Here is a 17554-nt window from a genome sequence, read left to right on the forward strand (position 1 = left end):
GCAATAATGTATAACTGGGGCATATCGCATTTCTTTTGCAGGTTCTTTTTATTATCATTATTGTTATTATCGGATAAAATCTTGTCTATGTCATCCATCCCAGTGTTGTTAAGGGCCTCTCCCGGCAAACTGCGTCACCGAGTGGGCGCTGCAGGTATTCATCTGTCGATCTGCGTGTTGGAAAGTCTACCCGTGATGGCACGAATGACCTGGAAACCAAAGCGACTGAACTTTTAAGTCACCATGGAGCCGGAGTCTAAACCAGGCTCCGGGGACCACCAAGACCTGAGAAATCCCTCTGTAACCAAGTCTCAGTGCAAAAATGTGCGCGAGGCCATGGGTGATGGACCTGTCAGTCTGGTGGACTCTGTAGTGAGAGGTGGGAGTGACCCCAGCGCATATCCTACCTCCAGTTATCAGAGGAGTGTGCATCAGAGATTCATCAGGAGAAGTTTGTGGTTTTCAGACACAGATGAGCAGGCCTTTGAAGCACCTGAATGTAATAACAGGAGTAAGATCCTAAACATTAACCTGCGAACAATTGTGGACAGGTCAAGGGGGACCAGCTGTGGGATACAGGAGGGATCCAGCACTGAAAGTCAAGGTGGGCTTAAAGACAGTGCAACAGAGAGCGCCAGCGCCGATGAGGACAAGGAGAAAGGTGGAGACGCGTTAAATGTTACATGCAGTGATGGTGGTAAAGCTGCTGTCAAGGCAGCCAGTGAGGAGAATGAGGAGGAGGCAGAGATGAAGGCAGTCTCCACGTCTCCAGGGGGAAGGTTTCTTAAATTTGACATAGAGCTGGGGAGAGGTTCCTTCAAGACAGTCTACAAAGGCCTGGATACTGAGACCTGGGTGGAGGTGGCCTGGTGTGAGCTACAGGTAAGGCAGTAAAATTGTCTCACCTCATTAACAAGATTTCTGTGACACCAATTTGTTGTGTATGCAGCAGTTAAAGACGAGGCACAATTATCTTTTTCATATCTGTGAAAAAAAAGGCTTTCACATTTTTAATCCATGAGATGGATGCTGACCAGAGCTATCTAAAAGTATCTTCACATTTTTCCCTCTACGATAAATATATGCGTGATTAATATTAGTGGAAGAATGCCTGACTCCCACAGGAAGCCCTCTATCTTTTCTCCTCTGTGTTCTCACTCATCATGATAGTGTAATGGAGATGTCTTCAGGGAGCTGTCAATCAGCCTCTAGTCTCATGAAGGAGTATGCTGAGTTGTAAATTGGTCACCACTAAATTTTAAATGGTTTACACAGGAAGACTGATTGACAAGCAGTAGCTGTAGACATGACATGGAGGGAACATACCATTGCTGAAGTATGGCGACTGACAGTTGCGCAAAGGCACAAGGGGAGTTCATTTTCTTGCGTTACATAGACACAAGGAAATCACAAGCTTAGACTGTGCAAAGGTATTAACTAATTATTTCCATCCTTCTGAGACTGCAACAAGGATTATTCTCTCTCCCTCTCCCAGGAGGCTTAAGGGGGACTATAGTCAGCATGACTGGCCCCCTCAAAGTACAAAAATATGTCCTGTGATTTGTTATTTTTTTCCCCCTGTTTAGATAATTTTGTAAAGGGTTTATTTTACATTGTGTGTGCTCAGACAGCCTTCATTTTCTATGGCAGTTTGGCCAGCTGATTGCATGATGACACTAAGCTCAATTATTGAAGTGGACAGTGTAGGAGATGCCGGTTCGCTCTCTCCCAGCAGTGTGTCTGCATGTTATTAGTGGTGCTACTCCCTGCATCGCACCCTCTGTGTAACAGGAGGTGAGCAGACAGGAAGCAGCTGAACCTGCCCCATAGCCTGCTGGGAGCCTTGTGGCAGTCAGTGGCCTCAGTGAATACTTTGCCTAGGGTACTGAAAACATGCTGCGTCAGTACTGTGCGAGATGAAAGAATGCAAACCACTTCATTCACTGGCAGGAATTAAACCTGTTTTGTCTGACTTTAGCATTACAAAGCAGTGACACACAACATCACATAAAAAGACTTTAAAGATAGCATGCCAGTGTTGAGCATGCAAAGACACACTGAGACTCGGAGGCCTCATTTTGATGATGATATCATGCATCCTGACAGCAGGAAGCAGCCCCGAGCCTACCTCAACTGGACAACACAAAGCTGTAGTTATGCTCAGGCCAGTGGATGGAGAATGTGGAAGAGGGATCTATGTACTCTATTTTATTTTTCCCTACAGACACATTAAAACTCCCTCTAGTGGACAGTTGACAATGGATGTTAATCATGATTCAAATGATCATGTAGTCATCTCAAATACACTGTTGTAGCTTTGAGCTGAAGGTCTTCCATTAGATACTGTCGGATAAACAAAATAACATGCAGAACTCTTTCATGTGTTGTTAAACTGTCATAGCAGATGCAGTTTAGGTAATTATTATCAATTTATTTTCTTAATTGTCCATTTGAATCATTAAAGTTTCCTTGCCTCCTTAGTGATATCTGGATAATTAATCTGCAGCGGTTTATTGATTAATGAGTCAGTTGAAGCTATTTATTAGTTTTATCTGTCAGAAATGCATAATTACACATTCCCAAATGATTTTTACTCTGGAATTTTTGCTGTTGGTTACAGAATACAAAATATAAGACAATTAATGTCCTTCTCTGATGTTTTATAGACTGAGTGACTATAAAACACCATTGGATTAAGTGAAATTTCAGATATCTTGTCCTGTCTCAATTCCAAGGTGTTTCCTTTATGTTTTTTTAAAGAGCTAAGAAAACATATTGAAAGTTACATTTGAGAAGCTTGAAGTTTTTGTGGAAAAGTTACTTAGGCTACATCCACACTAATGCGTTTTCGTTTGAAAATGCATCGTTTTCTCTCCATTTTGGCCTCCCGTCCACACTGTAGACGGCGTTTTCGCTCAAGGGAAACGCAGCGTTTTGAAAACGCTCTTGAAAACCCATACATTTGAAAACGGTGCTTTCCCGTCGCAGTGTGGACAGCGAAAACTGAGAGTTTTTGAAAACGATGACACATTTTAGTCGTGTGATGCAGTCAAGTGACCAATTAAACTAAGATAGCGGAGGGCATTATACGGCAGTTGTTTGGTTTGCTCTCAATTTTGACAGCCCTATTAAAGATTAATATCAGTTTGTACATGCTTCAGATAGCTTTTCTTCAAATTCTTTAATTCTCACTCGCTTTTGCAACTTTGTACTTTTGTGTTACTCGCAGCAACAACTCCACCTCATTGTTTGTCCATTTAAAAAAACTTGGTGCTTTTCCTCAACATTTTGCAGTGAAGTGTCGGAAAGTAAATAAACAGCAGACAGAAATGAGGCAGGTCGAATTGTCTTGCGTTTCACGTTTTCAAATCTATCCGGGCTAGTGTGGATGTAGCATTAAACATTGTTTAATCTGTCATTCTGGATGCTTCAGTATGTATTTACATGGCTATATTACACAATGTCTGAATTAAATTTTAAGTTTAGAGTTGCTGCATTGTGCTGTTAGACCAACAGCACATTTCTTAATTATGGGCATTTGTAATAATCTGCAGACTGTAGTACGGCAAATGAGATTCTTTACTCCTAAAGAAAGTAGAAGAATGAGTAGCTTCAGTAGGCTTTATCAGCATCATCCTCAATGTTATTGTCTGTCAAGCTGTAATCAGGATGAAATCACTGGAGAGATGAACTAAGAAGTGAGATCAATTGGATCACAGTGTATATTGAGCCTAAAGGCAGACTTTTGAAGGTGGAGCTCTTTGAACCTGACTGGATCACCATACTAATATATATACTGCACATCTCACAGGTAGCGCATGCAAGCTGTTTTCTTCTTTGTATACAGCAGCCAGTGCCAAAACAGATGTCACAGTTGCTGTTGTGCAGGGTTATTTGGTGCAGTTTTGGCTTACTATACAGCTTGCTTTAAAATACATATATATATATAACCAGGATGGTCAGCACATACAGCCTGGAGGCACAATTGTACAAGCAGATAGGTCTCTGCCAACATCTCTATGATACACCACTGAGTGGGATTGCTGGAACTTTCAGAAAGCTGAGATATTCTGCAGAATATCTCAGAATATCTGTTTTTTTTTTTTAATGGTTTGAATTTATTCTATTCTGATTCCAGCTGTGCTTTCTTTTTTTTCTGAGGAGCAACATGTGTCTGAAGACTGCAGTGAATCATCTATATCAGCTCTAAAAGCGCATAAAATTGTTTCTCTTCTCGGTTAAGCCTGTTTTATACTGCAGGTATTACAGCTAATAGAACACAGATGATAACATGTGTTATTCTGTTGGTATTTACAGAGAATCACAGAGAATATTTATTGAGTAAAATGAATCAGTCACAGTAGCCAAAGTAATTTCCAGGTATCTGTCACTGAAAGTGCAAATGTACTTCATTAGTTCCATGTTTAAAAGTATGATGTTCTAATGAGCAGCTTTTATGTTAGAAGTAAACACCAGCAATGGGCTTGCACTGGGTAAGATAAATATTATCGAAATTATAACTTTTTGCCATTAATAAATTCTCTGCCAGCATTCCTCGCTTGCACCCCGTGATAGACAGACAACCTGCCCAGGGTATACCTTGTCCTTTGCCCTGTGACAGCTGGGATAGAGCCCCCTGCAACCCTGAATTACATAAGTGGAAAAAAGAATGAATGGACTGATGGATTCCTCTCTTACCCTTTTTGTGGCACCAATCAATTTGTTCGTTTTGTAAGTATCTTTTATGCACGCTTGTGGAAAATGTGGTTCAAGAGAGTTTATAACCGCCATTATATCCATTATCTTTCTAGGCTTTCTTGTTTTTTTTCCCAAGCCATCCAATGCAAAGAGGGCCTAGCTGTGTTGAGCTTGCTTCATAGTATTACCCTGAGATAGCATGGTAAAAATCGCTGCACAGACTCAGAGCTCTCCTGCCCACAATCACACAAGATCTTTTTGGTCATATTCAACAAAATAATAAAGTGCAGGTTTCAGCAAGTCTTAAGCTTGCACCTGAAGTAGGTCAGAGTAAACATGCCGAACGTGGGGGTAAAATCTTACGTGTGGCATGTGCTTGATGCCAGCTTTGCCGTTCCAAGCGAACTGTTGTGGAAAATAGGAGATACCCCCATGGAAGACGGAGAAACATGAGATATCACTCTGATTTTCCACCGTTTTCCCACCTTCTCATGGTCACATGGCTTTCCTCCCTAGAAATTTTAATCTGGTCTCATGTTTATTTTTGCTCTCTTCCTCCCTCGTCTCTCTCTCAACCCTGCCCCTTCCCGTTCATGCCCATCTCCCCCACATCTCTGTTTCTGTGCCAGGCTGCTGGCATATCACAGATGGCCCTGGCTCATGCAAGGATGTTAATGTGAGAGAAGGATGCCTGTTTTCAGTCCTTTCATTGTTGAGAAGAAACACATCCTGTGATTCTTTTTTCTTTGTCTTAATCATTATTGCTCTGTGGAATTTATCTTCTAAACTTTGGAAACTTTTTCTTTCCACCACTTGTGGCTCAGTGTATTGATTTTTATCTCAGTGTTGAATGCTGTGTGCACACTTGCAGACAGTTTACTTCTGACCTTTTGCAGACTTCTCAGGTATTTGGCAGTGAGCTTATTTTGTAGATTAAATCTCTTTTTTCAGCTTTCAGCTTGTGACTGCAGAGTTGGCAATGATGCCATGGCAGTGTTATCAGGCCGCCTGTCTTTGCTGAAGATTTGGGATTTCTTGAACCAAACAAACCCAGCAGCTTACTCACTAGGTCTGTTTCTTCACTCCAAATGCTGGATTTCACTGTAATCATAGATTTAGATTGCACTCTCATCTGACAAGATGATACCATGCTTTCTCTCTGGATTAACATGTGTAATAACACATCTTCTCCTTGTCTGCACAGATGAAAAAAGGTAAACAAAGTTGGAGATGCCCAAATGGGTCATTGTTTACAGCCCATCTGGCATTGAGAGGCCCTGGGCAGCATGGAGAGCCATTCACTGTGGCAGTGCCTTATCTGTTGCCCCATCTTTCATCACATCTGAATTCCCACGTCACCAAGTCAACTGAAAAGCAATAGCAAAGACAGATATGCCTACTGGTGTGACGTGTGGTATAGTTGCATGCGGCAGGTGTGATAGTTTCCTCTTGTACAGTTTTTTTGTTGTTGCTGTTGTTTTCATTTAAGTCATTTCCATTAATTTGACAGCATCTGAATGTGTTTGCTATATGGCTGAATCAGTGTGCTGGTCACTCTATAGTTCAAGTTGCAACATAATTGGATCTAGTAACCATCACTTATCATTATGAACAAAGCCTAGGCCTGAACTGTATGTACTCTATTGATGAAACCAGAAATGTTTCCTATTCCTTTTCCTTAAAGGGCTTTAGAAAGAATTGTAAATCCACAGCATGTCTTAACTGGTAAAATGCTGCTTATCCAACAACTCTCACCTGGTATGTTGGTTTATTCATGGTCTTTGTCCCACATTGTCTGAAAGGAAAAGCTGCAAAGGAATAAATATTTTTTTTATCGTAATGTTTAGGAGGGATAATGGGGAGCACATACATACACAGACATACACAATGTTTTGAATGTTTTCAGTTAGATTAAAAAAAGTTGGGAAAACTCCTTTACTGTGATTTAAGCAAACATTTGGTTAAAGAGACAGTTGCAGGATTTTTAATATTTTTACTATAAAATGCTACATTATAGACAGGTGGATAAAATTAAGAAAACCAGAATCATATCAGTTATAATTCCTGTGAGATGTGATATTTTGTCAATTTAAAGCCTTAGGTTTGCGGTATTGTTCAGCACATTGCAGTTCAATATTGTGGTCCATACCTCTTTTTCTTTATTGATCTAATAAAATGTCCCACACTGAAAAATACACTGATGTTATAAGTGTTCGAAGCAGACTCAAATTTGCTTGGGCATAGTTAAATGTTTATCAGGGAGCTGCAGAGCAATTTTCAAGTGATTAATTAGTTAATTGACCAGTAATGGAAGCTACACATTAGGGTTTGCCTAAAACGGTCTATCAGTTACAGGGGTGGCTATCGGACCTCTTGTATGCAGCCTTGTTTTGACTTAAATGCCACATTGGCTAGACTTTTATTAAAGCTGACACACGTTGCTATGCTGCAGTCTTCACAGTTTATATCTTGTGGTCTATATATATTGTGTCTGACTTGCTGTGCCAGTACATCCGCTGTAGTATTGCCTTAACAGTTCGTACAGGGATTCACTAAGCAGCTTTCAGAGCAGCACCTTACATTAGGACATTTAGCTAAATGGCCTTTGACCGCCCTCTTTCCTCCCCCCCAACAATAGAAAGTGTCACAACAGCTCATTAGGACTAGTAATCCCTTTTGGAATTCAAGAAGGTTATTTGTATGAACAAACCTAGAGCACCTCTGTATCCTGTTAAGGCCTCCTGCTTAGGCTTTGTGGTATGAAGACAAGGGTTACTTTAATACACACACTAGTTGGCCTCTGCGTTACTAAGCTGTTTATGTAATGACTAAAAAACAAATGGGCTCACTGTAGCACTTCCATCTTAAGTCACTATTACTGTAAACTGCTATTAACATTTATGCTGGGAGCTTATTTCATTTATAAATCCTCAAATGTGCTGATAAACTGAATATGTGATTGTTGTCTTTGCTATAAGAAGTTTCTAATTCTTTGATTAAACAATTTAGGAATCCTTCTTCCTGGTATTTTACTTGTTTAGTCTGGGTCAGGGTATTATGCTGAATAAAGGCTGTCTAAGTGGCTCTGTGGCTCCAAACACTGCAGCAGATTCTAAAATTGTCAAACCAGGGAGTTTAGCCAGGCCACCCAGTTCAAGTCAGGGTAGCTCTACTCGACAAATCATTGCTCTTGTCCTTATCTCAGTGCCAACCCTCATCATCAGTGGTCTGTACGATGCAGGACATGTGCGAGTCTGTCCACCCTCTGCACTCTCACTTTCTGGCTTGCACCGGTCCACACTGGCTACAGTAGGCCTTAGTCATTTACATGGACACTGAACAAATTTGTGAATTTGTCTGAAGTTTAGAGCAGATGGGTAAAATTTGCCACCCGGTGTATCATAGCACCGCAGCTATTTGTAGCCACTCTGTCAGCTCCTCCATGGTGTTTACAATGGGTCTGAGTGACCGTGTTACCGTTAAGCATCAGTGTTTGGGGTCAGTGTATTGAAAGTGTCACCACCAGCTGTCGTACCTTGGGTTGGATTGGGTTGGCTGGACACACAGGCTTTTTGGTTAAGCTATTCTTACAAATTTCATTGCATCTGATTTAGAACTCCTAAACTTTTTTGTATTAGTGTATTTAATACAGTGTGTGTGTGTGTATATGCATATATATCTATATCTATATATAGATATAGATATATATATAAAAAAATAAACGCCTCTCAGTAGGCCATGTGAATGCGAGAGGCTACAGTTTTGAAAGTTCTGTATGTAAAACTTTACATTAAGCCATGTATTTAAAGTTTACTGCAAGCTTCTATGTCCATTGCTTTAAAAAATATAGCCTTTTGCAATTGGATGATTTTCTTTTTGTTAAACCGTCTGTTTCTAGTGATCTCAACTTTGTTAAATTGTAAAATAGGCAGCACTTTCAAGACTGTCGTAATGAAGAATATACCTCAATATTTATGCGTATTTGAGTTCTTAGACAATGGTAATGTTGTAAATCCATTCAACAGTTTTCATACACAACTGCTCGTCTCTTGAGGAGATAAGTGAGTATTAGAAAAATGTTTTTCTTTGTGTCAAAAAACCCCCCACTTCCTTTTCAGCCTATGCATTTTCACAGAAAAGAGCTTTATAGGAGGTTTCTATGCTTTGGCTAACTGCTGGTCACAATCAGCTAGTCACACTCATACACATAAACATCAAGCAACAATCATAAGTGCTCTTAATATGATCAGCCTCCAATTCATTGATTTCATGTAGTATCTTATGTTCTGTTTTTCTTCTGTTCTCAGTGTGTCTGTGATGCATTTATTTCTCATAGTATCTGCTTGTTTCTCCCCTTCCGTTTTCTTAGCTCACACTTTTGATGCCCAAACAGCAAAGTAATCATTTGGTCATAGTCTGATTGTTGTTTTCTGCCACAGTATCGGAGTGGCTTCTCATCTTGAATGTTGTTCTGCCTCTTTGACTCCTCCCTCCCAAGGCTAGGTGAAGCATACATTTGTCTCTTTCAGAATGCTTTTCAGACATCTCACCAGCCCTTTCTTGTTTAAAACATTATACTGGGCCACCCTGAATGCCGGTTATGCCATTTTACTCTGCTTGGGTTTACCATGGTTGTATGGCAGGTGTATAACAATGAATACAGGGATAATGGTAGCTGGCACAGCTGCCGGTCAAAGCCTCCTGCAGTCATGACTGATGGGACACAATTCAGCTGCGGGCAGTCTGCTGGCTCATGGCTCACCCTGCACCAGCTTTTGTTACAGCATCGGAAGCACTGCAGTAGTCATCTGTTATTAAGGATGGGTGGAAAGGGTGGCCAAGTAAATTATCATACCGCCTCAGCCTGGCAACCAGGATTTGTTTCCCTCGAGTCCAAACATTTTTGTTAAAATGTCTGCATGAACTGAATAAGATGTGGCAGTAAGGAGGTAGTGCTGTAGCTATCACACCTACGGTTAAAGGAGTATGACCTGTATTGATTGTTAATGCGTCACATTATCATTGTAAGTGTGACTGAACCTGAGCTTTTCAATGCGGCATTTAAATCCTATACTAAGGCCTATTTGCTGTGTGATTTCTGCCTATTGGGGTATGCAAGTCAAGTTTTACTGGATTTTACAAATAACCTATATTCAGGTAAAATATTTTCTTAATCTTCATTTACTGACAAAAATATATGACAGTAAATATGAGTTCAGCTGTCCTTTTTTTTAATATTAAAATTTGTTGACAAGTTGTTAGAATACAAATCCCAATCACACTATGGCTACGGAGTCCCAGTGTTGCTAATCTGCTCCTTGTTAACTAAGGATCAAGATGAGGCCAAGTTAATTAGGTAAAGCGGAAATAGTAATTAGGAACGTTAAGTTGTAGTGGCAAAGAAACAGCCAGACAATTTGTAATTTGGCTGACATAATCAGGACTAATGCATAAACCTGTTTCTCTCCTAATACATTTAGCCTCTAGGATGCGGATCTCACTGGTTCAGTAACTTCACATATTTGTATATTAGGTAAGAGACTTTGTCTCATTGGGGGAAACTGTGACAAACTAAAATAGACACAATTGAAGGGAGTCCATAAAAAATTACAGTCATAAGATTCCTTCAGACAGAACGGAGCTGTGTGTGAACTACATTTGTCAGTAGTCACTCATTAGCCACTCAATCCATGTGCCACTTCACAACCTTAGCATTGTTCTATGCTTTCAGATGGATTGTGAATTGATTGAGGTTCATTTTTCATGTAGTGACATCTGGGCTCATGTAACATGGTACAATTAGAGTCATACCAGATGCTAGTACATACTGTAATTTTGGGTAGCATTTGTTACATCAGTGTAATTTAAATCCAGATGAAGGGAATGTTCATGTCATGATCCACAAAAAATTTAAGCGTGTCTGATTATGTCAGTAGCCTTCAGGGAAAAGGCTAAAGCCCTTTATATAAAATCAGTAAGCTCCTCTCATTAGGAAGTGTAACTCTTACAGCTTTGTTATAATTATCCTTAAATCCTCAGGTAAAGTAGCTGGACTGATAGCGATCCCTTCACAGTAGGAGTATGCTATTCCTACTTAATATGACATGTGACATTAGGTCAGGAATATGATTTTGACACTGCATTTATGAGTTCCTGGATCTAATATTTTCATTTTCATCCATTACTTGATTCTTCCAACACCAAAAAACCTGGTGGTTTGCTTTCTCATTCTGATACTTCTGTGTCGCTGTATGAGCTAGCAGAGCTGTGGAATTAACAGAGGTGAGCAGACAGATATAGTGGATGGCAGCATTGTAGAGAACAGGTTTAAAGATTGCTTCCTGATAATGTCACTATCTATTTTTCTGCCCTTGCTGCCTGCTGTAGTTTTCAGTTTGTGCGTTTGACCTCACTCAAGCAGTTACCTGCTCTGCTATGAAGCACAGGTGCGATAAGATTACATGCACATACATGCACACAAACAATAAATGGTCTGTTTGTAGTGCAGTTTGGATAGCAAATGTACCGTAATGAGTCACACTTGTTAAAGACCTCACAGTAGCTATGAGGAAATTGAGTTTCAAAGTGACATTCTTCCATTCTCTCAGTGCGCAAAAGCATGTAAGTGCACATAACTCTCGACGCAGTGAACCACGCCTCTGAGCCTGCATGTGGCTTCTGAATTATGCAGAAACCCCAGTGTCTGCTAAGAGGGAAAGACAAGTGAGGGTGCAAATGGAGGGGGTGATGCGGGGAGTGTGACTGGAGCTTGGGGAACACTCTGAATTGGGGCTTATTTGAAAAAAGCAGCAGGTTTCCTGAAAGATGAGATCAAGAAAGCAAGGGAGCAATAAAGGAAATAATCTAGGGAGAGGAGGGGGGCAATTGCCTAAAGGAAAGAAAGCTGCAGTGCTCATGCTTTAAGCTGTCTTCCTTATTCCTCTTTGTTGCTCTCTTTTAGACCTATGTTTCAGGTAAGCTTCAGACCATGTGGCGCTCCTGTGCAACAAACAGCACATGGGGATAACCCAGCCCAACTTAGCCAGCCCAAGCCTTTCATTGCTCAGCTTGCTTCAGTAGAAAGAGTTCTCTGCAGAACTGAATTATTCATGGGACTTCAGAAGAGTGCAGTGAAAATCCCCACACCCCTCACCACCACCATCACCACCATACACACTTACACAAAAAAACCTGACATGCCACATTCTTATACATGCAAGCCTTATCCATCACATCAATCCACTCCTCAACACATTGAATCACAATGTTGTTAATTTTTCTGGTTTTTCGTGCTCATTTTCTAATTGCAGTTTCATCTAAGAAGAAAGTTGACTTTGGGTGAATAATTGAATAGATTAAATCCTGCTAGGTTGTTTTCACTGCATTCCACCATCAGTGTCGTCGGTTTCTGTGATGGGTGGGGTCTTGCTGCTAGACACAGCTCACTGTTGAGTGTGTATGTGTGTTATATAAGTCGTTGATGTAGTGGCCGTAAAAAAAAGACAAGAAAAAAAAATCACAGGAAAGAAACCACAACCTTGCACTAGATACAGCATGGTGCTGCCAGACTAGGAACTGAGAAATGGTGAGAGAGTAGCTACAGAAGATGCTTTTTGTGTTTGTGGGGGGATGTTGGGGATGAAAAAGGGAGTGGTCGGGGTGCAGAGAAGGAGATAGATTGCAGATGTGGGGGGGAGGGGACTAAGAGGGTGAGAGAGTGAGAAAGCGAGTGAAAGAGATAGAGAAAGATGGCAGAGATCGATGACACATAACCTTTAGCCACAGCATTTTGAGGGTGTGACAATGTTAATGCCTGGGTTCATTCTCCCATGAGTGGCTGTGGTTTGTCACCCCTCTGTCTCTTTACACGTCCTCAGTGTTCCTGGACAAATCAAAGCTAGCAAGTAAGAGGTCACATCTGACCATATTACATCTAAAAATATATTTGCAAACAAAAGATGTGGCAGGATGTTCTTACTGATTGAAAAAGACATTCATCTGAATGTTCCCACACACATACACTTGTGACAGTCATCGGCTTTGACGCACATATGGTCTAATTAGAGATGTGTATACGTCTCAGAGACTGACACTAACCTCCTTCTCACCTGCTCCGTCTTTCCCACTTTCAAAAGCATACTGGAAGCATGAATTTAAAATGTGGAGGAACGATGGGATGCTCTTCCATCTGGTAGTTTTTGTGAAGCAGATATGTTTTACAGTTATTTTAGGGGCTTCATAGTCATCATTTCTTCATCTGTTGTTTCCTCTAGGATCGTAAGCTTTCTAAAATGGAACGTCAGCGCTTTAAAGAGGAAGCAGAAATGTTGAAGGGTCTCCAGCATCCCAACATCGTCCGTTTCTATGACTTCTGGGAATCACCTCTTAAAGGAAAGAAGTGCATTGTTTTAGTAACAGAGCTCATGACGTCGGGAACGCTAAAAACGTGAGTATGGATGTAGGCACATGCTTTTATTTTGCTGCTCATTTAATTATGGTCTAATAGGTTTCCCTTTCCTTCATGCAGCTATCTAAAGCGTTTCAAGGTAATGAAGCCCAAAGTGCTAAGGAGCTGGTGTAGACAGATCCTTAAAGGCCTCCACTTTCTCCACACCAGGACACCTCCCATCATTCACAGAGATCTTAAATGTGACAACATCTTTATTACTGGACCTACAGGTTCAGTGAAGATAGGGGATTTAGGTCTGGCAACACTCAAGGCAGCTTCTTTTGCTAAGAGTGTCATAGGTAGGAAACTTTTAAAATGTGACTTGACAGATTTGTGGTTCTTACAGTAAGAAGTATTAGTAATTTGTCAACTGGGCACTCTTGTTCTCTCCGTCTGTTTCTGCAGGCACTCCAGAGTTCATGGCCCCAGAGATGTATGAGGAACACTATGATGAGGCTGTGGATGTGTATGCCTTTGGCATGTGTATGCTAGAAATGGCCACCTCTGAATATCCCTATTCTGAGTGTCAGAATGCTGCTCAAATCTACCGCAAAGTTACCAGTGTGAGTCATGCTGTGCGATTTAAAAAAAAAAAAATTAATTCTTGCATTTATTTTGGACACCTGACTGTGAAGGAAAGGGAGAGGGGCAGAGAGGGCTTTAGCAAGCAACAAAGATCTTCAGCTGGAATCAAACCAGGGATGCTACAGTTATGCAGTACACTCTGTAACTGGTCACACAGCATGGTGTTTTCCATTTACATTAATATGTTTCCACCAAAATCACCTATTCAGGGAAAACATACTTTGGTCAAAATTTCTAGGAGCTCTAATTATGCATACAAATTGAACCTCTAAATATTTAATGTTAAATTAAGATTAAGGGAATGACTTGTCAAAAATGGGCTTACACTCAGGGATTTTAACAGAAACCTAGAGATCTGTCCAGTATTTAAACATTAATGAATGAATGTTAAGTAGCCCTAATAGAAATATGATGAACCATAATGACAATATGCTTGGAATAAAACATGATATACAGGCAAAAAGAGGCTGAACTAATTGCTCATCAACTGTCACCAGTGTTAAATGCAAAACCTTTAAGGTGATAAATGCACTGTTTATTAAAATTAAGAAATTGTTAGTATCATAAAATAATACTTTTCCAAATATTCATTTTTCCAGTTTACCAAGTTTTCTCTGTAAAACTTGGTTTCTAAAATATGTAGCAAGAAAGTGACTTCTTTAATGTATTAATAATTCAAGGTCATGCTTTGTGAACATGGCATAGCAAGGTTGGGATGTTTCTTTTGCCAAGTCCAGAGTACAAAATAGGCACCATTTTCAGGTAGATGATTCCTCAGCGTTGAATTTCTTGGTTGAAGAGTCTAATCAGCCATATGGTGTCACACAGGGGGTCCAAGTTTCCTTTGTTTTCTGGATGAAGCCTAAAGGCTGTATTTCTGTACATCTTCCTTTGCTTGCAAAGCAAAGTGCTTTGAATACTGATTTTTTTTTTTTTCACTTTTAAAACTTGGCAGAGTTGGACCTAAAAAAACAGACTCTTTCACCTGTTAGTAACTTAAAGCAGCCTCTCAGCCTATATTAATGGTTAGGGAGCATCAGTGCAGCTCTCTATAGTTGCTATTTTTTACATTGTATTCATATGAATGTGCCTTCCACAGTGGGATGTTAATAGGAGGCTGATCAAAGAGAAACCCTAATAGCATTATACGTTGTGTGTACTCCCTGAAGAGATACAGCATCCAGCTGAATAATTGGTTGGAATGTTAATCCAGATATATGCATATACTTTACATCTAGTTTATTTTGATGCAGAAATTTTATTTTCTCCAGTTAATTATATCACACGTTATATATAGTCTGGCTGCACCGTTAAAAAATAAATAGGTAGATTATACCTGTAAAAAATCTGAATAGAAGTGTTACATTAAGAAAAGACGGAATTCATCCATTTTTAGAAGAACTGCTCAAAATCTATTGGGCATCAAATCTATTGTTAAACCACACCAGCTGTGACAACAGGACCGTCTGCACAGTCAAAACAGCCGAATTTAGACCAACTGACTGTAATAGTAGTTTACAAAACAACATCTGGCTGCTCTAACATGTGTAAATAGGAACTCTGAAAGCCTTTGTCTGAGAACGAGGTGGTTTTTGTGCTTTGAGCTGTACTTTTAAGAAATTTACTATGCTGCCGGAGTTTTTGTCAGGCTTGCTTTGGATGTTTTTATTCTTTGTGGGACCTGACATGAATTCCAACTGATCACTGCTGTGGTACTTTCGGCTCTCTTTACAGAGAGTGAGTGTGTGATACTAAGAAGATAAGATTTGGGTGGAGCATCACAAAAAAGAAATTTCCAGTCACGTGTTCCTTTTTTTCTCTCTTTTGTTATGTTTTCTCATCAACATGACATCCTTTCATGACATAAACACAATGTTTTGCTTATATTTCCTGTGCTCAGGGAGTAAAGCCAGCCAGCTACAACAAGGTCATGGATCCTGAAATCAAGGAGATCATTGGAGAGTGCATCTGCCAAAAGAAAGAGGAACGGTGAGTGACTGTGCCCGGCGATGTCCAGCGTCCAGCCAACAGGGCCCACAAGGTGCCCTCTCGTCTTTCATGCCTTGTCTCACCTCCCCCGTTTCATTGCTGTGGCACTGACAGCTGGGCTCTCAGCAGCACTGCAGTTTCTATCCATATCTGCAGGGTGTCTTTCAATTCTGTTACATAATTAGTTTGTGTACATCAGGGCAAATAACCTTTAATTAGTTTCTTGTGGCTTTTTTTGTTTGTTTGTTTTTATTTCAATGAATCATGATTAGGTTCAGTGATTGGTGATCTGGGAAGCACAGGTAATATGTGACCATGAATGTCTCTGTGTCACTGTTAACATTACTGTATCTTGAACACATTTCCACTGGAGTCAGAGCTTTTCTTTTTCTGCTCTCAGGTACACGATCAAAGATCTGTTGAATCACGCTTTTTTTGCCGAGGACACAGGTGTGAGGGTGGAGCTAGCTGAGGAAGATGATGGAAAAAAGTCCTCAATAGCGCTCAAACTGTGGGTGGAGGACCCCAAGAAGTTAAAAGGGAAATACAAGGAGAGTGGGGCTATTGAGTTTACATTTGACCTGGAGAAGGAGGTGCCTGAGGTTGTCGCACAAGAAATGGTGAGTAAATAGTTTTAGCTATACATTACAGAATTCTTTTCATACATGGAAATTTTAAATCTGAATGTTGAGTACTAGAAATGGTTTCTATTTCTTTGTCGTTTTATGTTTTTTTGTTATCACACTTTTAAACTTTGCATTTCTTAGAGGCTTATTATCTTCTAGTTTTTGGTTTTATATAGTGCAGATTGCTAAGATTGATAACTTCCAGGAATATAGTACTAGTTTTTTCTTTTTGTTTACAAAGTTTTCTCGAGTGAATGTAATCAGATAAGGTTTCCACAGGCCCAGCAATAAAAACAAGATCCAGAAAAAAAGTTCTCAATGTGGGAGCGATGATATTCACTACTCAAACTCTTGTTTTGTCACTTGTCTAACATTCTTTTACACCATAGAAAAAGTGCCTTAATAGGGGTATTGGAGAAAGTGTATTGGGTTATCTTCAGATAGGGAATGTAAACATTGTCATTGTAAGCCTTTCTTCAGCCTAAGACAGGTTTTGAAATGAAAATAAGGGTAGCACACAGTAAAACTGCAGATGTCACACCTTTAGTGAGAAAAACATGTGGAGGAATTTTCCTGATGAAGCTTCCTTTGAAACAGTGCAGTACATAGCACAACATTTTTGTATTTGTTTGTACATCACATGCAAACACTGGAGCGAAAGACGGACGTTTTGATGTAACAGACCAGACAGCTCTGTTGTGAAGAGTGAGCCAAGCAGCAGACAAAGGAAACGTTTCCCCACTGCTCTGATCCCCTTAAAATAGATTTTCTCTTCCTTCCTTTTCTTGCTCCTTCTTTCTGCCTCGTGCACTCCCCTTTTTATATGCACCCTCTCTTCCCTCACATGGCTCACTGCTAAAAATATCCTGGAAGTCATGCTCTTCCCTTTTCTCTAATTGCTCATCAATTCAGGTGGAGTCTGGCTTCTTCCACGAGAGCGATGCTAAGACCGTGGGAAAGTCGATCAGGGACCGTGTGGCACTGATCAAATGGAGAAGAGAGCGCACAGTGTCTGCAGCGGCTGCAGAGAATCAGGGTGAAGGAGGACACAGCACCCAGATGACTCCATCTCAGGGCATCTCTGCTGGGGCGCCACATGTAGGGCAGCCCCTTGTGCTGGAACCAGAAGAGCCAGAGGCAGACCAGTACAACAGGCTGCATACCCTCCCAGCCAGTGCCACCTCAGTAACATGTAAGAGATTCTGTT

General features: G+C 40.5%; 1 protein-coding gene across 9 annotated transcripts in view; it reads left to right on the forward strand.

The window, feature by feature from the left end:
* The window catches only part of LOC100691159 (serine/threonine-protein kinase WNK2), a 41193-nt gene that overhangs the window by 1190 nt on the left and 22449 nt on the right, over nucleotides 1-17554 (forward strand). For all 9 annotated transcript variants that reach the window (XM_019349642.1, XM_019349647.1, XM_019349645.1 and 6 more), the window contains exons 2-8: nucleotides 104-882; nucleotides 12972-13144; nucleotides 13226-13446; nucleotides 13553-13710; nucleotides 15633-15721; nucleotides 16122-16341; nucleotides 17260-17539. In XM_019349642.1, the coding sequence (XP_019205187.1) occupies nucleotides 244-882; nucleotides 12972-13144; nucleotides 13226-13446; nucleotides 13553-13710; nucleotides 15633-15721; nucleotides 16122-16341; nucleotides 17260-17539 (1780 nt within the window). In that variant the 5' untranslated portion in view covers nucleotides 104-243. The remainder of the gene's footprint in view (nucleotides 1-103; nucleotides 883-12971; nucleotides 13145-13225; nucleotides 13447-13552; nucleotides 13711-15632; nucleotides 15722-16121; nucleotides 16342-17259; nucleotides 17540-17554) is intronic.

The sequence above is a fragment of the Oreochromis niloticus genome, linkage group LG20 (assembly GCF_001858045.2).
Source record: "Oreochromis niloticus isolate F11D_XX linkage group LG20, O_niloticus_UMD_NMBU, whole genome shotgun sequence".
NCBI classification, from domain to species: Eukaryota; Metazoa; Chordata; class Actinopteri; order Cichliformes; family Cichlidae; genus Oreochromis; species Oreochromis niloticus.